Source organism: Aphelocoma coerulescens, chromosome 21, assembly GCF_041296385.1.
Source record: "Aphelocoma coerulescens isolate FSJ_1873_10779 chromosome 21, UR_Acoe_1.0, whole genome shotgun sequence".
NCBI lineage: Eukaryota > Metazoa > Chordata > Aves > Passeriformes > Corvidae > Aphelocoma > Aphelocoma coerulescens.
In genome coordinates, this window is record NC_091034.1 from 978,549 (window position 1) to 992,468 (window position 13,920).

General features: G+C 62.2%; 1 protein-coding gene across 3 annotated transcripts; it reads right to left on the bottom strand.

Annotated features, from left to right (window-relative positions):
* Window positions 1-1,315: 1,315 nt before the first annotated feature.
* MFAP2 (microfibril associated protein 2) lies at window positions 1,316-13,903 on the bottom strand. Of its 3 annotated transcripts, none has more exons than XM_069034840.1 (9): window positions 12,382-13,903; window positions 6,164-6,251; window positions 3,168-3,254; window positions 2,732-2,758; window positions 2,566-2,652; window positions 2,320-2,361; window positions 2,102-2,189; window positions 1,924-1,997; window positions 1,316-1,595 (listed from the first exon to the last, which is right to left on the bottom strand). In XM_069034840.1, the coding sequence occupies exons 1-9, from the start codon at window positions 12,388-12,390 to the stop codon at window positions 1,492-1,494; spliced, it is 606 nt and encodes a 201-aa protein (XP_068890941.1). In that variant the 5' UTR covers window positions 12,391-13,903; the 3' UTR covers window positions 1,316-1,491. The 3 variants fall into 3 exon arrangements, with proteins under 3 accessions (XP_068890941.1, XP_068890943.1, XP_068890942.1); XM_069034842.1 differs by lacking the exon at window positions 12,382-13,903 and adding an exon at window positions 10,706-10,787; XM_069034841.1 differs by lacking the exon at window positions 12,382-13,903 and adding an exon at window positions 10,584-10,643.
* Window positions 13,904-13,920: the final 17 nt, after the last annotated feature.

Sequence of the window (13,920 nt, forward strand, 5' to 3'; positions counted from 1 at the left end):
TGCCCCCTATATCCGAGGCCTGCCCCTATATCCGAGAGCTGCCCCTATATCCGAGGCCTGCCCCTATATCCGAGAGCTGCCCCTATATCCGAGAGCTGCCCCCTATATCTGCGGCCTGCCCCTATATCCAAGACCTGCCCCTATATCCGAGAGCTGCCCCTATATCCGAGACCTGCCCCTATATCCAAGACCTGCCCCTATATCCGAGAGCTGCCCCTATATCCGAGGCCTGCCCCTATATCCGAGAGCTGCCCCCTATATCCGAGAGCTGCCCCCTATATCCGCGGCCTGCCCCTATATCCAAGACCTGCCCCCTATATCCGAGAGCTGCCCCTATATCCCAGAGCTGCCCCTATATCCGAGACCTGCCCCTATATCCGAGGCCTGCCCCTATATCCGAGAGCTGCCCCTATATCCCACAGCTGCCCCTATATCCGAGGCCTGCCCCTATATCCGAGAGCTGCCCCTATATCCGAGAGCTGCCCCTATATCCGAGACCTGCCCCTATATCTGAGACCTGCCCCTATATCCCAGACCTGCCCCTATATCCGCGGCCTGCCCCTATATCCGAGGCCTGCCCCTATATCCGAGAGCTGTCCCTATATCCCACAGCTGCCCCTATATCCCAGAGCTGCCCCTATATCCGAGAGCTGCCCCTATATCCGAGAGCTGTCCCTATATCCGAGAGCTGCCCCTATATCCGAGAGCTGCCCCCTATATCCGAGAGCTGCCCCTATATCCGAGAGCTGTCCTACCCAATTTCCCACAAAGACCTGCAGAAAACCCCCAAACCCCTACCCCGCACCCCATTTCTTCCACATGGAGCACACCCCAACCCCTCCCCTTTCTATAGGGGACCCTAAACACTGCGAGACCCCCCTCACAACACTTTCTATAGGGGACCCTAAACACTGAGACCCCAGCAGAGACCCGCCGGCCACCCTTCTATAGGGGAACTGTTTAACGCCCCAAAGCCGGCCCCAAAGCCCCCCCAAACCCCGTCACTGCCTCGGAGTGACTCAGACCTTACCCCAAACATTTCCATACCGCGCTTCTTTCTGTGGGAACCGCCCCACACTGAGCCCCCACATCCCCCACAACCACCCCAAAATCGGCCAGTTTACACCCCAAACCCCTCTACCCCCCCCCCCCAAGCATCGCAAACCCCCGTGCGCAGGGCTGGGAATTGTTCAAATCACCAGGAACCCCCCCAAAAAGCGGGAACAACCCCAAAGAAAGGATCCGCTGTCCGCGGGATCCTGGGCGCAGGACCCGGGGCTCCCCGCCCGCCGCGGGACAAAGGGATTCACAGAAATAATAAACCCCCCCTGTTTTAATCATTATGTGCACAAAACCCAGAAATTCTGGGATTTCGGGAAGCTGCTCGTTCATGCACGGGATCTCCAGCGGCGCGGGGGCGGGTCCGGAGCGGGAGAAGGGGCCGGGAAGGGGCCGGGAAGGGGCCGGGATCCCGGGATCGCCGGCGAGGGCTCAGCAGCCGCCGCAGCTGCGGGCGCAGGACGCGCCCACGGTCTGGCACAGGCCGCTCGTGGCCATCACGCCGCACTTGGAGAACTTGTCCCGGCACAGGTCGGCTGCGGGAAGCGAGGAATTATATCCCGGGATGCCGGGAAAAGGCCGGGGGAGCAGCGAGGGAAGCCCCGCCGGGAAAAGGCCGGGGGAGCAGCGAGGGAAGCCCCGCCGGGAAAAGGCCGGGGGAGCAGCGAGGGAACCCCCGCCCCACTGCGGCTCCCCCATCGCGGGTGGGTTCCCCCACTGAGGCTCCCCCCAGCCCCGCCCCAAAAGGCGATCCCGCTTTGCTCGGCTTGGCCCAGCGGGATTTTCGCGCCCCAAAACCGTGGGGAAAGGGGGGGGTGGGTGCGGATGGGGACGGCCCCGGGGTCTCGGGGTGCCCCCTCTCACCTCGCAGCAGCTCTTCGTGGGCGCACACGGTGCGGACGCAGATCTCCTTGTTGATGACGTAAACCCGGCGGAGGCTGGGAATTTTTTGGGATAAGAAAGGACGGGGGTGTAAAGCAGAGGGGCTCCCGGAATCCCGGGGGGATCAGGGGCAGGGGGATGCTCCCCGCTCCTCACGCACCTGTAGAAGCAGATCTCGTTCAGGCACTGCTTGCAGGGCTTGTGCACGGAGTAGAGCCGGGTGCAGGGGTACTGCTCCTCCCGGCAGTCTGCGGGAAGAACGGCAACGGGGAATTCCCGGGAATTCCGGGCGCCCCGGGGTTCCCCCGTCCCGATTGTCCCGGCTCCAGAGGGGGGACGGAGCCAACCACGGGGATATGGAATGGGATCAGCACTCACCGAGCGGCCCCGGCTCCGTGGGCTCCGTCTCGGGAACCGCAGCTGAGGGGGGGACAGGGGAGGGAATTTCGGGATGGGGCAGAAGCGTCGGCCTGCCCTTTGCCTGGATTTTAGGCCTGGAGCTTCCTTGGCACCCAGGAACTGCTCCGGGGGGAGCACAGCGGGGCTGGGGAGGGATGGAGACGCCCCAGCCCGGGGACGGGGGGTCTGGGGGGGCTGTCACCCACCCTGGGGGCTGTCACCCACCTGGGGTCGGGGCCGGCACGGTTTCCTGCTGGGATTGCTGCTGGGATTGGTACCGGAACTGCTCCTCCGGGGCTCGGGGGGTGACATCTGCAAGGACACACCCAGTGCAGGGACACCCCAAAATCCCGATCCCCCACCCCCCAGTATCCCCCAGGGAAACACTCACCGTGGTAGTCGTAGTAATCCTGAATTTCTGGGGGATAAAACAGAGCAGGCTGAGGATGGGTCTAGGGAGGAAACTCATCCCCGGGGTGCGGGAAATGAGATCCCTGGAATTTTGTGGCGGTCGGAGCAATGGGAAAACTCCCTCCAGCCATTCCAGGGATGAGCCTGGGCCGCTTCGCACCAGGTGGGGTTTTGAGATGAACGAAGGTTTAATAAGGAATCGGGTAAAGGTTTAATAAAGAAGTGGCAGTGAGAGGAGAGGGAGGAGATGGGAAGTCTGGGAATTCCAGGGGCGGGAGGAAAAGGACGGAGCAAAGAGGACTGGAGCAAAAAGAGGGATCAGAGCGATGGGTGTTCGGCCATGGAAAGCAAAAGCTGAGGGAAGGAAGGCGGGGAGAGAAGGGGGCGAGAGGAGTTCCCCAGTTCAGGGCTCTCACCTGCCTGCTGGTCGTACTGGGAATACTGGACCGGCTCGGGATAGGTGATCCCCTCGAAGCGGCTGTACTGTCCCTGCGCCAGGAGCACTGCGGGGCACGGGGAGGGGCGTCAGCAGCGGGGCCCCGACACCCCCAGCCCGGGATCCGGGGTTCCCTGTCCATCATCCCCAATCCCACCGACACCCCCAGCCCGGGATCCGGGGTTCCCATCACCCCCCAATCCCATCCCACCGACAGCCCCAGCCCGGGATCCGGGGTTCCCATCACCCCCCAATCCCATCCCACTGACACCCCCAGCCCGGGATCCGGGGTTCCCTGTCCATCACCCCCCAATCCCATCCCACCGACACCCCCAGCCCGGGATCCGGGGTTCCCATCACCCCCCAATCCCATCCCACTGACACCCCCAGCCCGGGATCCGGGGTTCCCTGTCCATCATCCCCCAATCCCATCCCACCGACACCCCCAGCCCGGGATCCGGGGTTCCCATCACCCCCAATCCCATCCCACCGGCACCCCCAGCCCGGGATCCGGGGTTCCCATCACCCCTCAATCCCATCCCACCGACACCCCCAGCCCGGGATCCGGGGTTCCCATCACCCCTCAATCCCATCCCACTGACAGCCCCAGCCCGGGATCCGGGGTTCCCATCATCCCCCAATCCCATCCCACCAACACTCCCAGCCCGGGATCCGGGGTTCCCTGTCCATCATCCCCAATCCCATCCCACCAACACCCCCAGCCCGGGATCCAGGGTTCCCTGTCCATCATCCCCAATCCCACCGACACCCCCAGCCCGGGATCCGGGGTTCCCATCACCCCCCAATCCCATCCCACCGACACCCCCAGCCCGGGATCCGGGGTTCCCATCATCCCCCAATCCCATCCCACCGACACCCCCAGCCCGGGATCCGGGGTTCCCATCATCCCCCAATCCCATCCCACCGACACCCCCAGCCCGGGATTTGGGATTCCCAGCTCCCATCATCCCCCAATCCCATCCCTCTGTCCTCAGGGCCGCGCGGCCCCAGGAGAGCGGGAATTGGGATGCTCTGGGATGGAGGATCAGGTCCCGGCAGCATCCAGGTGCCGCTGGAGGTGATCCCAGAGGATCCCGGACACCACGACCCCGCTGGCCCCCAGGATGCTCCAGCCCCCTGTATCCCCTTGGAGCTCATCCAGGGGAAAATGGGATCCAGGGCGAAATGGGATCCAGGGGGAAATGGGATCCAGGGGGAAAACGGGATCCAGGGGGGAAATGGGATCCAGGGGGAAAACGGGATCCAGGGGGAAATGGGATCTAGAAGAAAAATGGGATCCAGGGGGGAAACGGGATCCAGGGGAAAAACGGGATCCAGGGGGAAAACAGGATCCAGGGGGAAAACGGGATCCAGGGGGAAATGGGATCTAGAAGAAAAATGGGATCCAGGGGGGAAATGGGATCCAGGGGGAAATGGGATCCAGGGGAAAAACGGGATCCAGGGGGAAAACGGGATCCAGGGGGGAAATGGGATCCAGGGGAAAAACGGGATCCAGGGGGGAAATTGGATCCAGGAGGAAAATGGGATCCAGGGGAAAAACGGGATCCAGGGGGGAAATGGGATCTAGAAGAAAAATGGGATCCAGGGGGGAAATGGGATCCAGGGGGAAATGGGATCCAGGGGAAAAACGGGATCCAGGGGGAAAACAGGATCCAGGGGGAAAACGGGATCCAGGGGGGAAATGGGATCCAGGGGAAAAACGGGATCCAGGGGGGAAATTGGATCCAGGAGGAAAATGGGATCCAGGGGGGAAATTGGATCCAGGGGGGAAATGGGATCCAGGGGGAAATGGGATCCAGGGGGGAAATGCACTTCAAATCCAGCGTGGAGGAGTGAAGGGATCCAAATTCTTGGGAAGGGGGGAGCGGATCAGCCCCATGCCCGGGATGCGGCTCCATCCCCTGTATCCCGGAGACAGGAGCATCCCTGGGCCGGGAATGCTGCCGGGATTGGGATTTGAGCCTCCGGCCCCCTCTCCCTCGGCCTCGCCTCCGTAATGTTTTCCACGTGTGCTCCAGCCTTTGTGTGGAGCCGGTTTCACCCGAGCTTTTCCTGCCTCCGGGTCCGTCCCCTCCCTCCTCGTTTCCATCCCGCCCTTGCCAACCCCCCGGGGGGGTCGTAAATATCATTTTCCTGGATTTTGTCCCGGTTTTGGGCCACCTCCGTGTCCCCACAGCGGGAGGGATCCGCTTGGTGCCTCGTGCCCCTCCCGGCGCAGAGCCACTCCCAGCCTGAGGCGGGATTTTGGGTGGATTTTGGGTGGATTTTGGGGAATAACAGGCAATGAGGGATGGTGCAGCCGCCCAAAACTCTCTGGGAGTTGCGGCCACCCCCTGCTCATCCCTCAAACGATGCTTTGGGACCAAAAATCAACACTCTGCGCCCTAAAAATGGGTTTTTGGAGGCTTTGGTCCCCAAAATGAGACTCTGGAAGGTAAAAATGAGGCTTTGGGCTAAAAAATGGGTGTTTGGGTCCATAGACAAAACTTTGGCCTCTAAATCCGAGGCTTTGGACCTTCAAAACCAAACTCTGGGCCTTAAAAATGAGGCTCTGGGCACTTAAGAGGAGCTTTTAGACCTCAAAATGGTGTTTGGGACTTAGAGATGAGGATTTGTACCATAAAAATGAGGTTTTCAACCACACAATCAAAGCTTTGGGCTCAAAAAATGAAGATTTAGGACCTAAGAGTGAAGTTTTGGGACCTAAAATGAGGTTTTGGGACACAAAAATGAAGATTTGGGACCTACGAATCAACTTTTGGGACGTAAAAATGAGGCTTTGGGACGTAAAAATGAGGGGTTTAGCTCTAAAAATGGGGGTTTGACCCTGAAAATGAGGCTTTGGAGACTCCAGATGCGTCTTGGGGTTTAAAAATGAGGAAAAATGGCAAAACTGGAGCTGGGAAATGCGGATTTGGACGATTGAAACGGTCCCGGGGGCTCGGGGGCACTCACCTGGCAGGCACAGCACGAAGAGCCCCGTCGCTCTCATCCTGATGGAATGATGGAGAGGGAGCGCGGGCCGGGATGCAGCCGGAGGAGTCTGGATGTGGGAACAGAGGGAATTCAGAGGGAATTCAGGGGGAGGGGACAGACGGGGACACTCCCCCCATCGCCACCCCTGAGATGCCCCCGGGAGTTGGCTCCAAAAAAATCCTCTCCCCCCCCGAACCCTCAAAAATCAAGGAACTTCCCCAAAAAAGGCCTCCCGCCCGCTCCCAGGGGATCTGCAAGGACCAAGCCCTGGAATATCCCGCGGGAGGAGCAGGGAGGAGAAACGCCGGGAAGTCGGGATCGCTCCCGGGGTGTCGGGATTGCTCCGGGATGTTGGGATCAGTCCCGGAGTGTCAGGATCACTCTGGGATGTCGGGATCGCTCCGGGGTATCGGGATCAGTTCCGGGGTGTCGGGATCAGTCCCAGAGTGTTGGGATCGCTCTGGGATGTCGGGATCAGTCCTGGGGTGTCGGGATCACTCTGGGATGTCGGGATCACTCTGGGATGTCAGGATCAGTCCCGGGGTGTCAGGATCAGTCCCGGGGTGTCGGGATCGCTCCGGGATGTTGGGATCGCTCCGGGGTATCGGGATCGCTCCCGGGGTGTCGGGATCACTCTGGGATGTCGGGATCAGTCCCGGGGTGTCGGGATCAGTCCCAGGGTGTTGGGATCGCTCCGGGATGTCGGGATCAGTCCTGGGGTGTCGGGATCACTCTGGGATGTCAGGATCACTCCGGGGTGTCGGGATCACTCCCGGGGTGTCGGGATCACTCTGGGATGTCAGGATCGCTCCGGGGTGTCGGGATCAGTCCTGGGGTGTCGGGATCGCTCCAGGGTGCTGGGATCGCACCCGAGTGTCGGGATCACTCCTGGGATGTCGGGATCAGTCCCGGAGTGTCAGGATCTCTCCAGGATGTCGGGAGCAGTCCCGGGATGTCGGGTTCGCTCTGGGATGTCAGGATCACTCCCGGGGTGTGAGGATCACTCTGGGATGCCGGGATTGCTCCGGGATGTCGGGTTCGCTCTGGGGTGTCGGGATCAGTCCCGGGGTGTCAGGATCACTCTGGGATGTTGGGATCACTCCTGGGGTGTTGGGATCGCTCCCAGGGTGTCGGGATCAGTCCTGGGGTGTCGGGATCACTCTGGGATGTCGGGATCGCTCCGGGGTGTTGGGATCGCTCCCGGGGTGTTGGGATCACTCTGGGGTGTCGGGATCAGTCCTGGGGTGTCGGGATCACTCTGGGATGCCGGGATCGCTCCGGGGTGTTGGGATTGCTCCTGGGGTGTCAAGATCACTCTGGGGTGTTGGGATCAGTCCCGGGGTGTTGGGATCACTCTGGGATGTCGGGATCGCTCTGGGATGTCGGGATCGGTCCCGGGATATGGGAGGAGAGGGCCGGATCGCCCCGAGCGGAGCTTTTGGGCTCCTTTCCCGAGGTTTCCAATTCCTTGGGAAAGGAGTTGTTCTGGGGGAATGCTGCGTTTGCTCGGGCGTCCCCTAAATCCAAAGGAATGTGGGGATTTGAGGAGAGAACCACGGATTTTGAGAGGAATCCCGCGGGCCTTTGGCAGCCTCGGGCACTCGCGGCTTCCCGGCGTTTTCCAAGTGTGCTTTTCCCGGCGGGAAGAGGAGCCAGGGCCGGTGAGCCGGGCAGGAATTCCGGCCGCCCTTCCCCCTCATCCCCGGCCAGCTCCGGGGGGGAAAAAGAGAAATTCTCCCCCAAAACTGCTCTGGAATCCAAGGGAAGGGGTTTGAGGATGAATCCCACCGGCATTCCCGGCGCTCCAACGGGGGGATCCTCGCTGGGGAAACTGAGGCACGGGGGAGAGGAACCCTTTGGAATCTCATCCCTGGGGGGCGGGAACACCAACCCCCCGTGCCGGGAGCGATTCCCGCCCCAGATCCCGGGGGGAACGCGGCTCCAGCCCCGGACCCTCGGGAAGGGTCAGTGGGACCGGCCACAGCAGCTCCAGGTGTGGGATCTCCCAGGGATCCCATCCTGTGCCAGCTCCAGGTGTGGGATCTCCCAGGGATCCCATTCTACACCTTCCAGGGATCCCATCCTGCGCCAGCTCCAGGTGTGGGATCTCCCAGGGATCCCATCCTGCACCAGCTCCAGGTGTGGGATCTCCCAGGGACCCCATCCCGCACACTCCAGGGATCCCATCCCACTCCATCACCAAAGTTGCATTTTCCAGCCACCAAAGGCACCTTCCAGGGACCTTGTCCTGCACCAATTCCGTGGATCTCTCCCCAAAATCCTTCCGGCCGCCTCATCCTCTCCAACACCATCCCAGCACCTTCAGGGACCGCTTCCTGCAGCCCCACCGGAACAAAGCCCCTTCCCCACCACGGCTCATCCCGTAGGAATCTCGTCCTCCCCATTCCCAGGACTGGAGCCGCGGGAGATGTTCCAGACCCTTCCCAGCTGTGGGAAATCCATGGAGTCGGTCCCTGCCTGAGCCGGGATCACCAGGCTCAGCCCCGGCCGTCCCTCGGGGGGACGGGTCCCGTCCGCTTCCCACGGCCCAGGATGCCCCGGACACGGATTGAGCCGGGGCTGGAAGAGTCCCGGGATAAAAGGGATCGGGGAGGGAGGATGAGCGGGATCAGCGGCGCCTCCGGAGGCTTTGCCGAGCCCGAGGGCCACTGGCAGAGCTTGGATCTGGGACAGCACCTGGATCCTGGCCTGGGATGGGTGGATGGATGGACACAGGGATGGATGGATGGACACAGGGATGGATGGAGGGATGGATGGATGGATGGATGGATGGATGGATGGATGGATGGATGGATGGAGGGATGGATGGATGGATGGAGGGATGGATGGATGGATGGATGGATGGATGGAGGGATGGATGGATGGATGGATGGATGGATGGATGGATGGATGGATGGATGGATGGATGGATGGATGGAGGGATGGATGGATGGAGGGATGGATGGAGGGATGGATGGATGGATGGAGGGATGGATGGAGGGAGGGAGGGATGGATGGATCCATGGATGGAGGGAGGGATGGATGGATGGAGGGAGGGATGGATGGATGGACACAGGGATGGACGGACACAGGGATGGAGGGACAGACAGACTGACACCACCCCCGCAGCCATCCCCCGCCGTCCTCCCGCCCTCCCAAGGACACGGCTCCGGAGTCGCCTCCCCGCCAGCCCCTTTTCCAGCCTGCGCAGCTTCTCCCGAGCTCCGCTTCCCTCAACTCCCCCCAGCCTTGGCCGGAGCTCGCGGGCTTTGGCCGCGGGACGGGGACAGTCGGGTCACGTCTGCCCCGACGGCGACGCCAGCGCCTGCTCCCGGCCGAGACCCGGGAGGGCCACCGGCGGCCCCGCGACGATCCCACGACGACCCCACGGTGTCCCCTCGATGTCCCCACGGTGTCCCCACCGTGTCCCTGTGATGTCCCCACCGTGTCCCCACCGTGTCCCCACCATGTCCCCAAGGTGTCCCCGCGATGTCCCCACCGTGTCCCCACCGTGTCCCCCTTCACCCCAACGCCACCGAGGAGGGGATGAAGCCGCCCCCAGCCCCGTCCCCCCCCCGCTCCGGCCGCTCCCCCTTCCCAAACTCCGCTCCCTCGGCGCAGGGGTCCGGCGGGCTCCGACCGCGCCAGATGTTTTTGCAACTGCACATCTGGGAACAATCAACCCCGCAGCAAGAACACCACAGTCCCTTTCATTCTGCTAAACCCCACCTTCCCCCAGCCTTTCCCCCCTCCCCCAGCTTTTTTTCTTTTTTTTTTCCCATTTTCCTTTTCTTTTCTTTTTTTTTCTTCCCTTTTTTTTTTTTTTTTTTTTTTTTCCCCTTTAAGCCCTCCCGTCGCCAGAGAGAGGGAGAACAAAGGGAATATTAAAGGATTCCAATTTTTTTTTGGCCCCCGACCAGAGGTGAAGAACTCGGTGCCCCCATCCCCGTTTTCACACATCACCTTTCCCTCAGGGGCCCGTCCCCCAAAATAAATCGGGATAAAAGATCCCTTTTCTGCCATCTCTTTCCAGGACGGAAAATAAAAAAAAAAAAAAAGCCCAAAACCAAACAAACCCCGGGCTTCCTCCAGGCTTTGGGGTATTTTTAGACTTTTTGGAAGTGGTTAAAAATCTCCAGCAACTGTCAGGCCTCAAAGAAGGGCCCCCTCCCCCGCGGCTGCCGTTCCCTCAGCACCCCCAAAACCAAGGGGGGGGCTTTGGCTTTTTGAGGTTAAAAAGTTGAAAACAACTTTTCCCAGCTCCCAGCCGCTGGAAGTTTTAAGGTGGTTTCACAAAGCCCCGAAATGGGGGCTCAGCCCCGTTTGCTGCCGGGGGGGGGGGGGGGATGGCCCCCGGAATTCCTGGGATTTAGGGGGCTTTCCCTCGCCCGCTCCTTACCAGTTCGTGCCGGCTCTGCCCTCGCCCACCGCCGCGCTCTCCTCTCTCCGCTTCCCCAAAACTCTTGCAATGAGAGTCAAAAAAAAAAAAAACCCAAAAAACCCAAAAAAACCACCTCCTACCTCCAGCACGGGGGATCCGCTGGGTCCTAAAGCCACACCTGAGCCGGCCCCTTCCTCCTCCCGCGCCGCGGGGAGGGGGAAAGCCGGGAATAACCCCAAGCGCCCATCGGGGAGAACGCGCCGCTGCCCTGGGCGCCGCCGGCGGGGCTGGGCTGCTGGTTTTGGGGTTTTTTTCCTCCCGGTGGGATGAGTTTTAAACCCTCGGAACAGCGAGCAGGGAGGAGGATCCCGCGCGGCTCCCGCACGGAGCGGGCCGGGGCTGGTGCTGCTGGAGGGAGGGAAGGAGCAGCTCGGGGAATTTTTCTGGGAGAAAAAAAACCAAACCAACCCCATCACCCCCAAAATCTGGGATGCTGGGATCTCATCACCCCTCCCGATGCAGGCCCGGCGCTGGCGCTCCCGATCCCCCCCAGCAGCGAGGATGCTGCAGCCCCGCAGGGGATTTATCCCGGCAGGGAGCGGGGAAAAGGACCCAAATCCCGCTTTTCCCACCCGAGCTGCAGCTGCTGGAGGCTCCGCAGCCCCCGGGGGCCCCCTTTTCCCCGCTCCCGGCGCGTTCCGGGGGATCCCGGCGGGATGGGGATGATCCCCAAACCCCCCCGAGCTCGGCGCGGAGCCAGGGCCGGAGGCGGGGGAGGAATGCCGCGGGTTTGGGGTGAAAACCCAGCAAAGGAGCACAGGGAGGGCGCGGGGGGGAGGGAGGAGGTCTCTGGAGACGGGAACGGGGGAGAGCGGAGGAGATCGGGATCTCTCCCGTGAGGTTGGATCCCAGCCAGCCCGCGCTGGGTTGCGCCGCGGGCGGAGCACCAGGACAGGGCCCGAGAGCCGCAAAACCCAGGAAAAAGAGGATTTTTCCGAGCAGGACGAGAGGCGGCCGGGGCTGGAAGGGGCTGCCAGCTCCTCTCCAGCCTGGTTTGCCAGGCTGAGGGATGGATAAAAGCGTCCAAAGGACCCCAAAAACACCTCAGCTGCTCCCGCCAAAGCTGCTGCTGGCCCCCAGCTCCAGCGTTACCCTCAGGCCAGCCCTGCCAGCCTCCACCCAGGGGCAGGAGCTGCCTGTCAATAATTAAATCAAATCAAATCAAATTAAATGACACCCTCCCGACCCATCCGGGGGGGAGCGGCTCCTGGGTGCTTTTGCTTTGAAAACCGCCAAGAACGGGCAAAACCCCGCGAGGGGAGGGATTGTGCGGCTCGGGAAGCCGGGGTTAACAACTGCAGCCTTGGCCGGGCCTTCAGGAAACCTCTTACCTCTGCTTGTGCCTCATTTCCTGATCTAATCCCCAGCTCCCGGAGGGCAGAGAGGCGCCGCCGGCGCTCTGAGGGGGTTCAGACTTTCCATGGAAGCAAATCCCTGCAGGAACCAGCCCGGGATCCCGCAGGCAGCTGGAAAAGCCGGGCAGGGGGTGCGGGCAGCACAGCCCCCGTCTCCGTCTCCCGCCTTTCCCAGGCCTTGGCCAGGACACCTGGGCTTTTCCAGCGATTACTGATGTTTTCTAGGAAATTCCAGCTGGAGAGAGGCCGTCCAGCTCGGTTCGGGCTGCAGGAATCCCAGCGGTGTCATCCCTGGCTCCGGGCCCTGCTTTCGAGCATCGAGCCGAGCGTTTCCCAGCCCGGCTGCGAACGAGGTGACCCCGAAACCTCGTCCCGGCGCCCCGTCCTGCACGGATACTTACCGGTGCCATCCCGAATCCGCCCCCAGCGAGCAGCGCAGACGAGCAGCCAGGAAAATAAATGTTAATTTATTAGACAAGGCCCGTGACAGCCCCGTCCGGAACCCGACGGCTCCCGCAGCCCGGGGCGTGGGAGGAGAGTTAAAAAATAGAGAATTTGTGGGGTCTGTAACGCTAGGGAGGCCCCATCCCAGAGCAGAGGAGCCCTGCCCGAGCATTCCGAGCGGAGAAGGGCCCTGGGGCGCGCTGGGGATGGAGCAGCATCGTTGGCAAGCCGGGAACGGGGACTGTAAACTCCCTACACATCTAGAGGGGACGGGGGCACGGGGAGGGGCTTCACAGTGACACGGAGCCGGGGGCGCCGGGGACAGCGGGGACCCCCTGCCCCGCGGCTGGGCCGGCCACGAGAGGCCACAGCGGCCCCGGTGGCCAGCGGGAGTGGGAGAAACCCTGTGGGAAGAGCGGGGCTGGATGCTCCTCTTCCTCCTCTGGATCTTCTGCCCCGTTCCTGCTCCACTGGCCTGTGGCCATGGGGTCAGTGTGGCCGTGGGAGCACCGTGGCCATGGGGTCAGTGTGGCCATGGGGTCAGCATGGCCGTGGGAGCACCGTGGCCATGGGGTCAGTGTGGCCATGGGGTCAGCGTGGCCATGGGAGCACCATGGCCATGGGGTCAGCGTGGCTGTGGGATCAGTGGCCATGGGATCAGTGTGGCCGTGGGACCACCACGGCCATGGGGTCAGCATGGCCATGGGCCATAGCCATGGGACCACCATGGCCATGGGATCAGCGTGGCCGTGGGATCAGTGTGGCTGTGGGATCAGTGTGGCCATGGGCTGTAGCTGTGGGACCACTGTGGCCATGGGATCAGCGTGGCCATGGGCTGTAGCTGTGGGACCACTGTGGCCATGGGATCAGCGTGGCCATGGGCTGTAGCTGTGGGACCACTGTGGCCATGGGATCAGCGTGGCCATGGGATCAGCGTGGCCATGGGATCAGCGTGGCCGTGGGATCAGTGTGGCTGTGGGATCAGTGTGGCCATGGGCTGTAGCTGTGGGACCACTGTGGCCATGGGATCAGCGTGGCCATGGGCTGTAGCTGTGGGACCACTGTGGCCATGGGATCAGCGTGGCCATGGGCTGTAGCTGTGGGACCACTGTGGCCATGGGATCAGCGTGGCCATGGGATCAGCGTGGCCATGGGATCAGCGTGGCTGTGGGACCACCGTGGCCATGGGATCAGCGTGGCCATGGGATCAGTGTGGCCATGGGACCACCATGGCCATGGGGTCAGCGTGGCCATGGGCTGTAGCTGTGGGACCACTGTGGCCATGGGATCAGTGTGGCCATGGGAGCACTGTGGCCATGGGAGCACCGTGGCCATGGGAGCACCGTGGCCCTGGGACCACCATGGCCATGGGATCAGTGTGGCCCTGGGACCACCATGGCCATGGGATCAGTGTGGCCACGGGATCAGCGTGGCCATGGGATCAGTGTGGCTGTGGGACCACCGTGGCCATGGGATCAGTGTGGCCATGGGAGCCC

Excerpts from the sequence above, each read along its gene's own strand:
- MFAP2 (XM_069034840.1), bottom strand. Across the intron at positions 3,255-6,163 it reads CTTCGTGCTGTGCCTGCCAG|TGCTCCTGGCGCAGGGACAG; the intron begins GTGAGTGCCCCC and ends CGTGCCCCGCAG. Across the intron at positions 1,998-2,101 it reads AACGAGATCTGCTTCTACAG|CCTCCGCCGGGTTTACGTCA; the intron begins GTGCGTGAGGAG and ends AAAAATTCCCAG.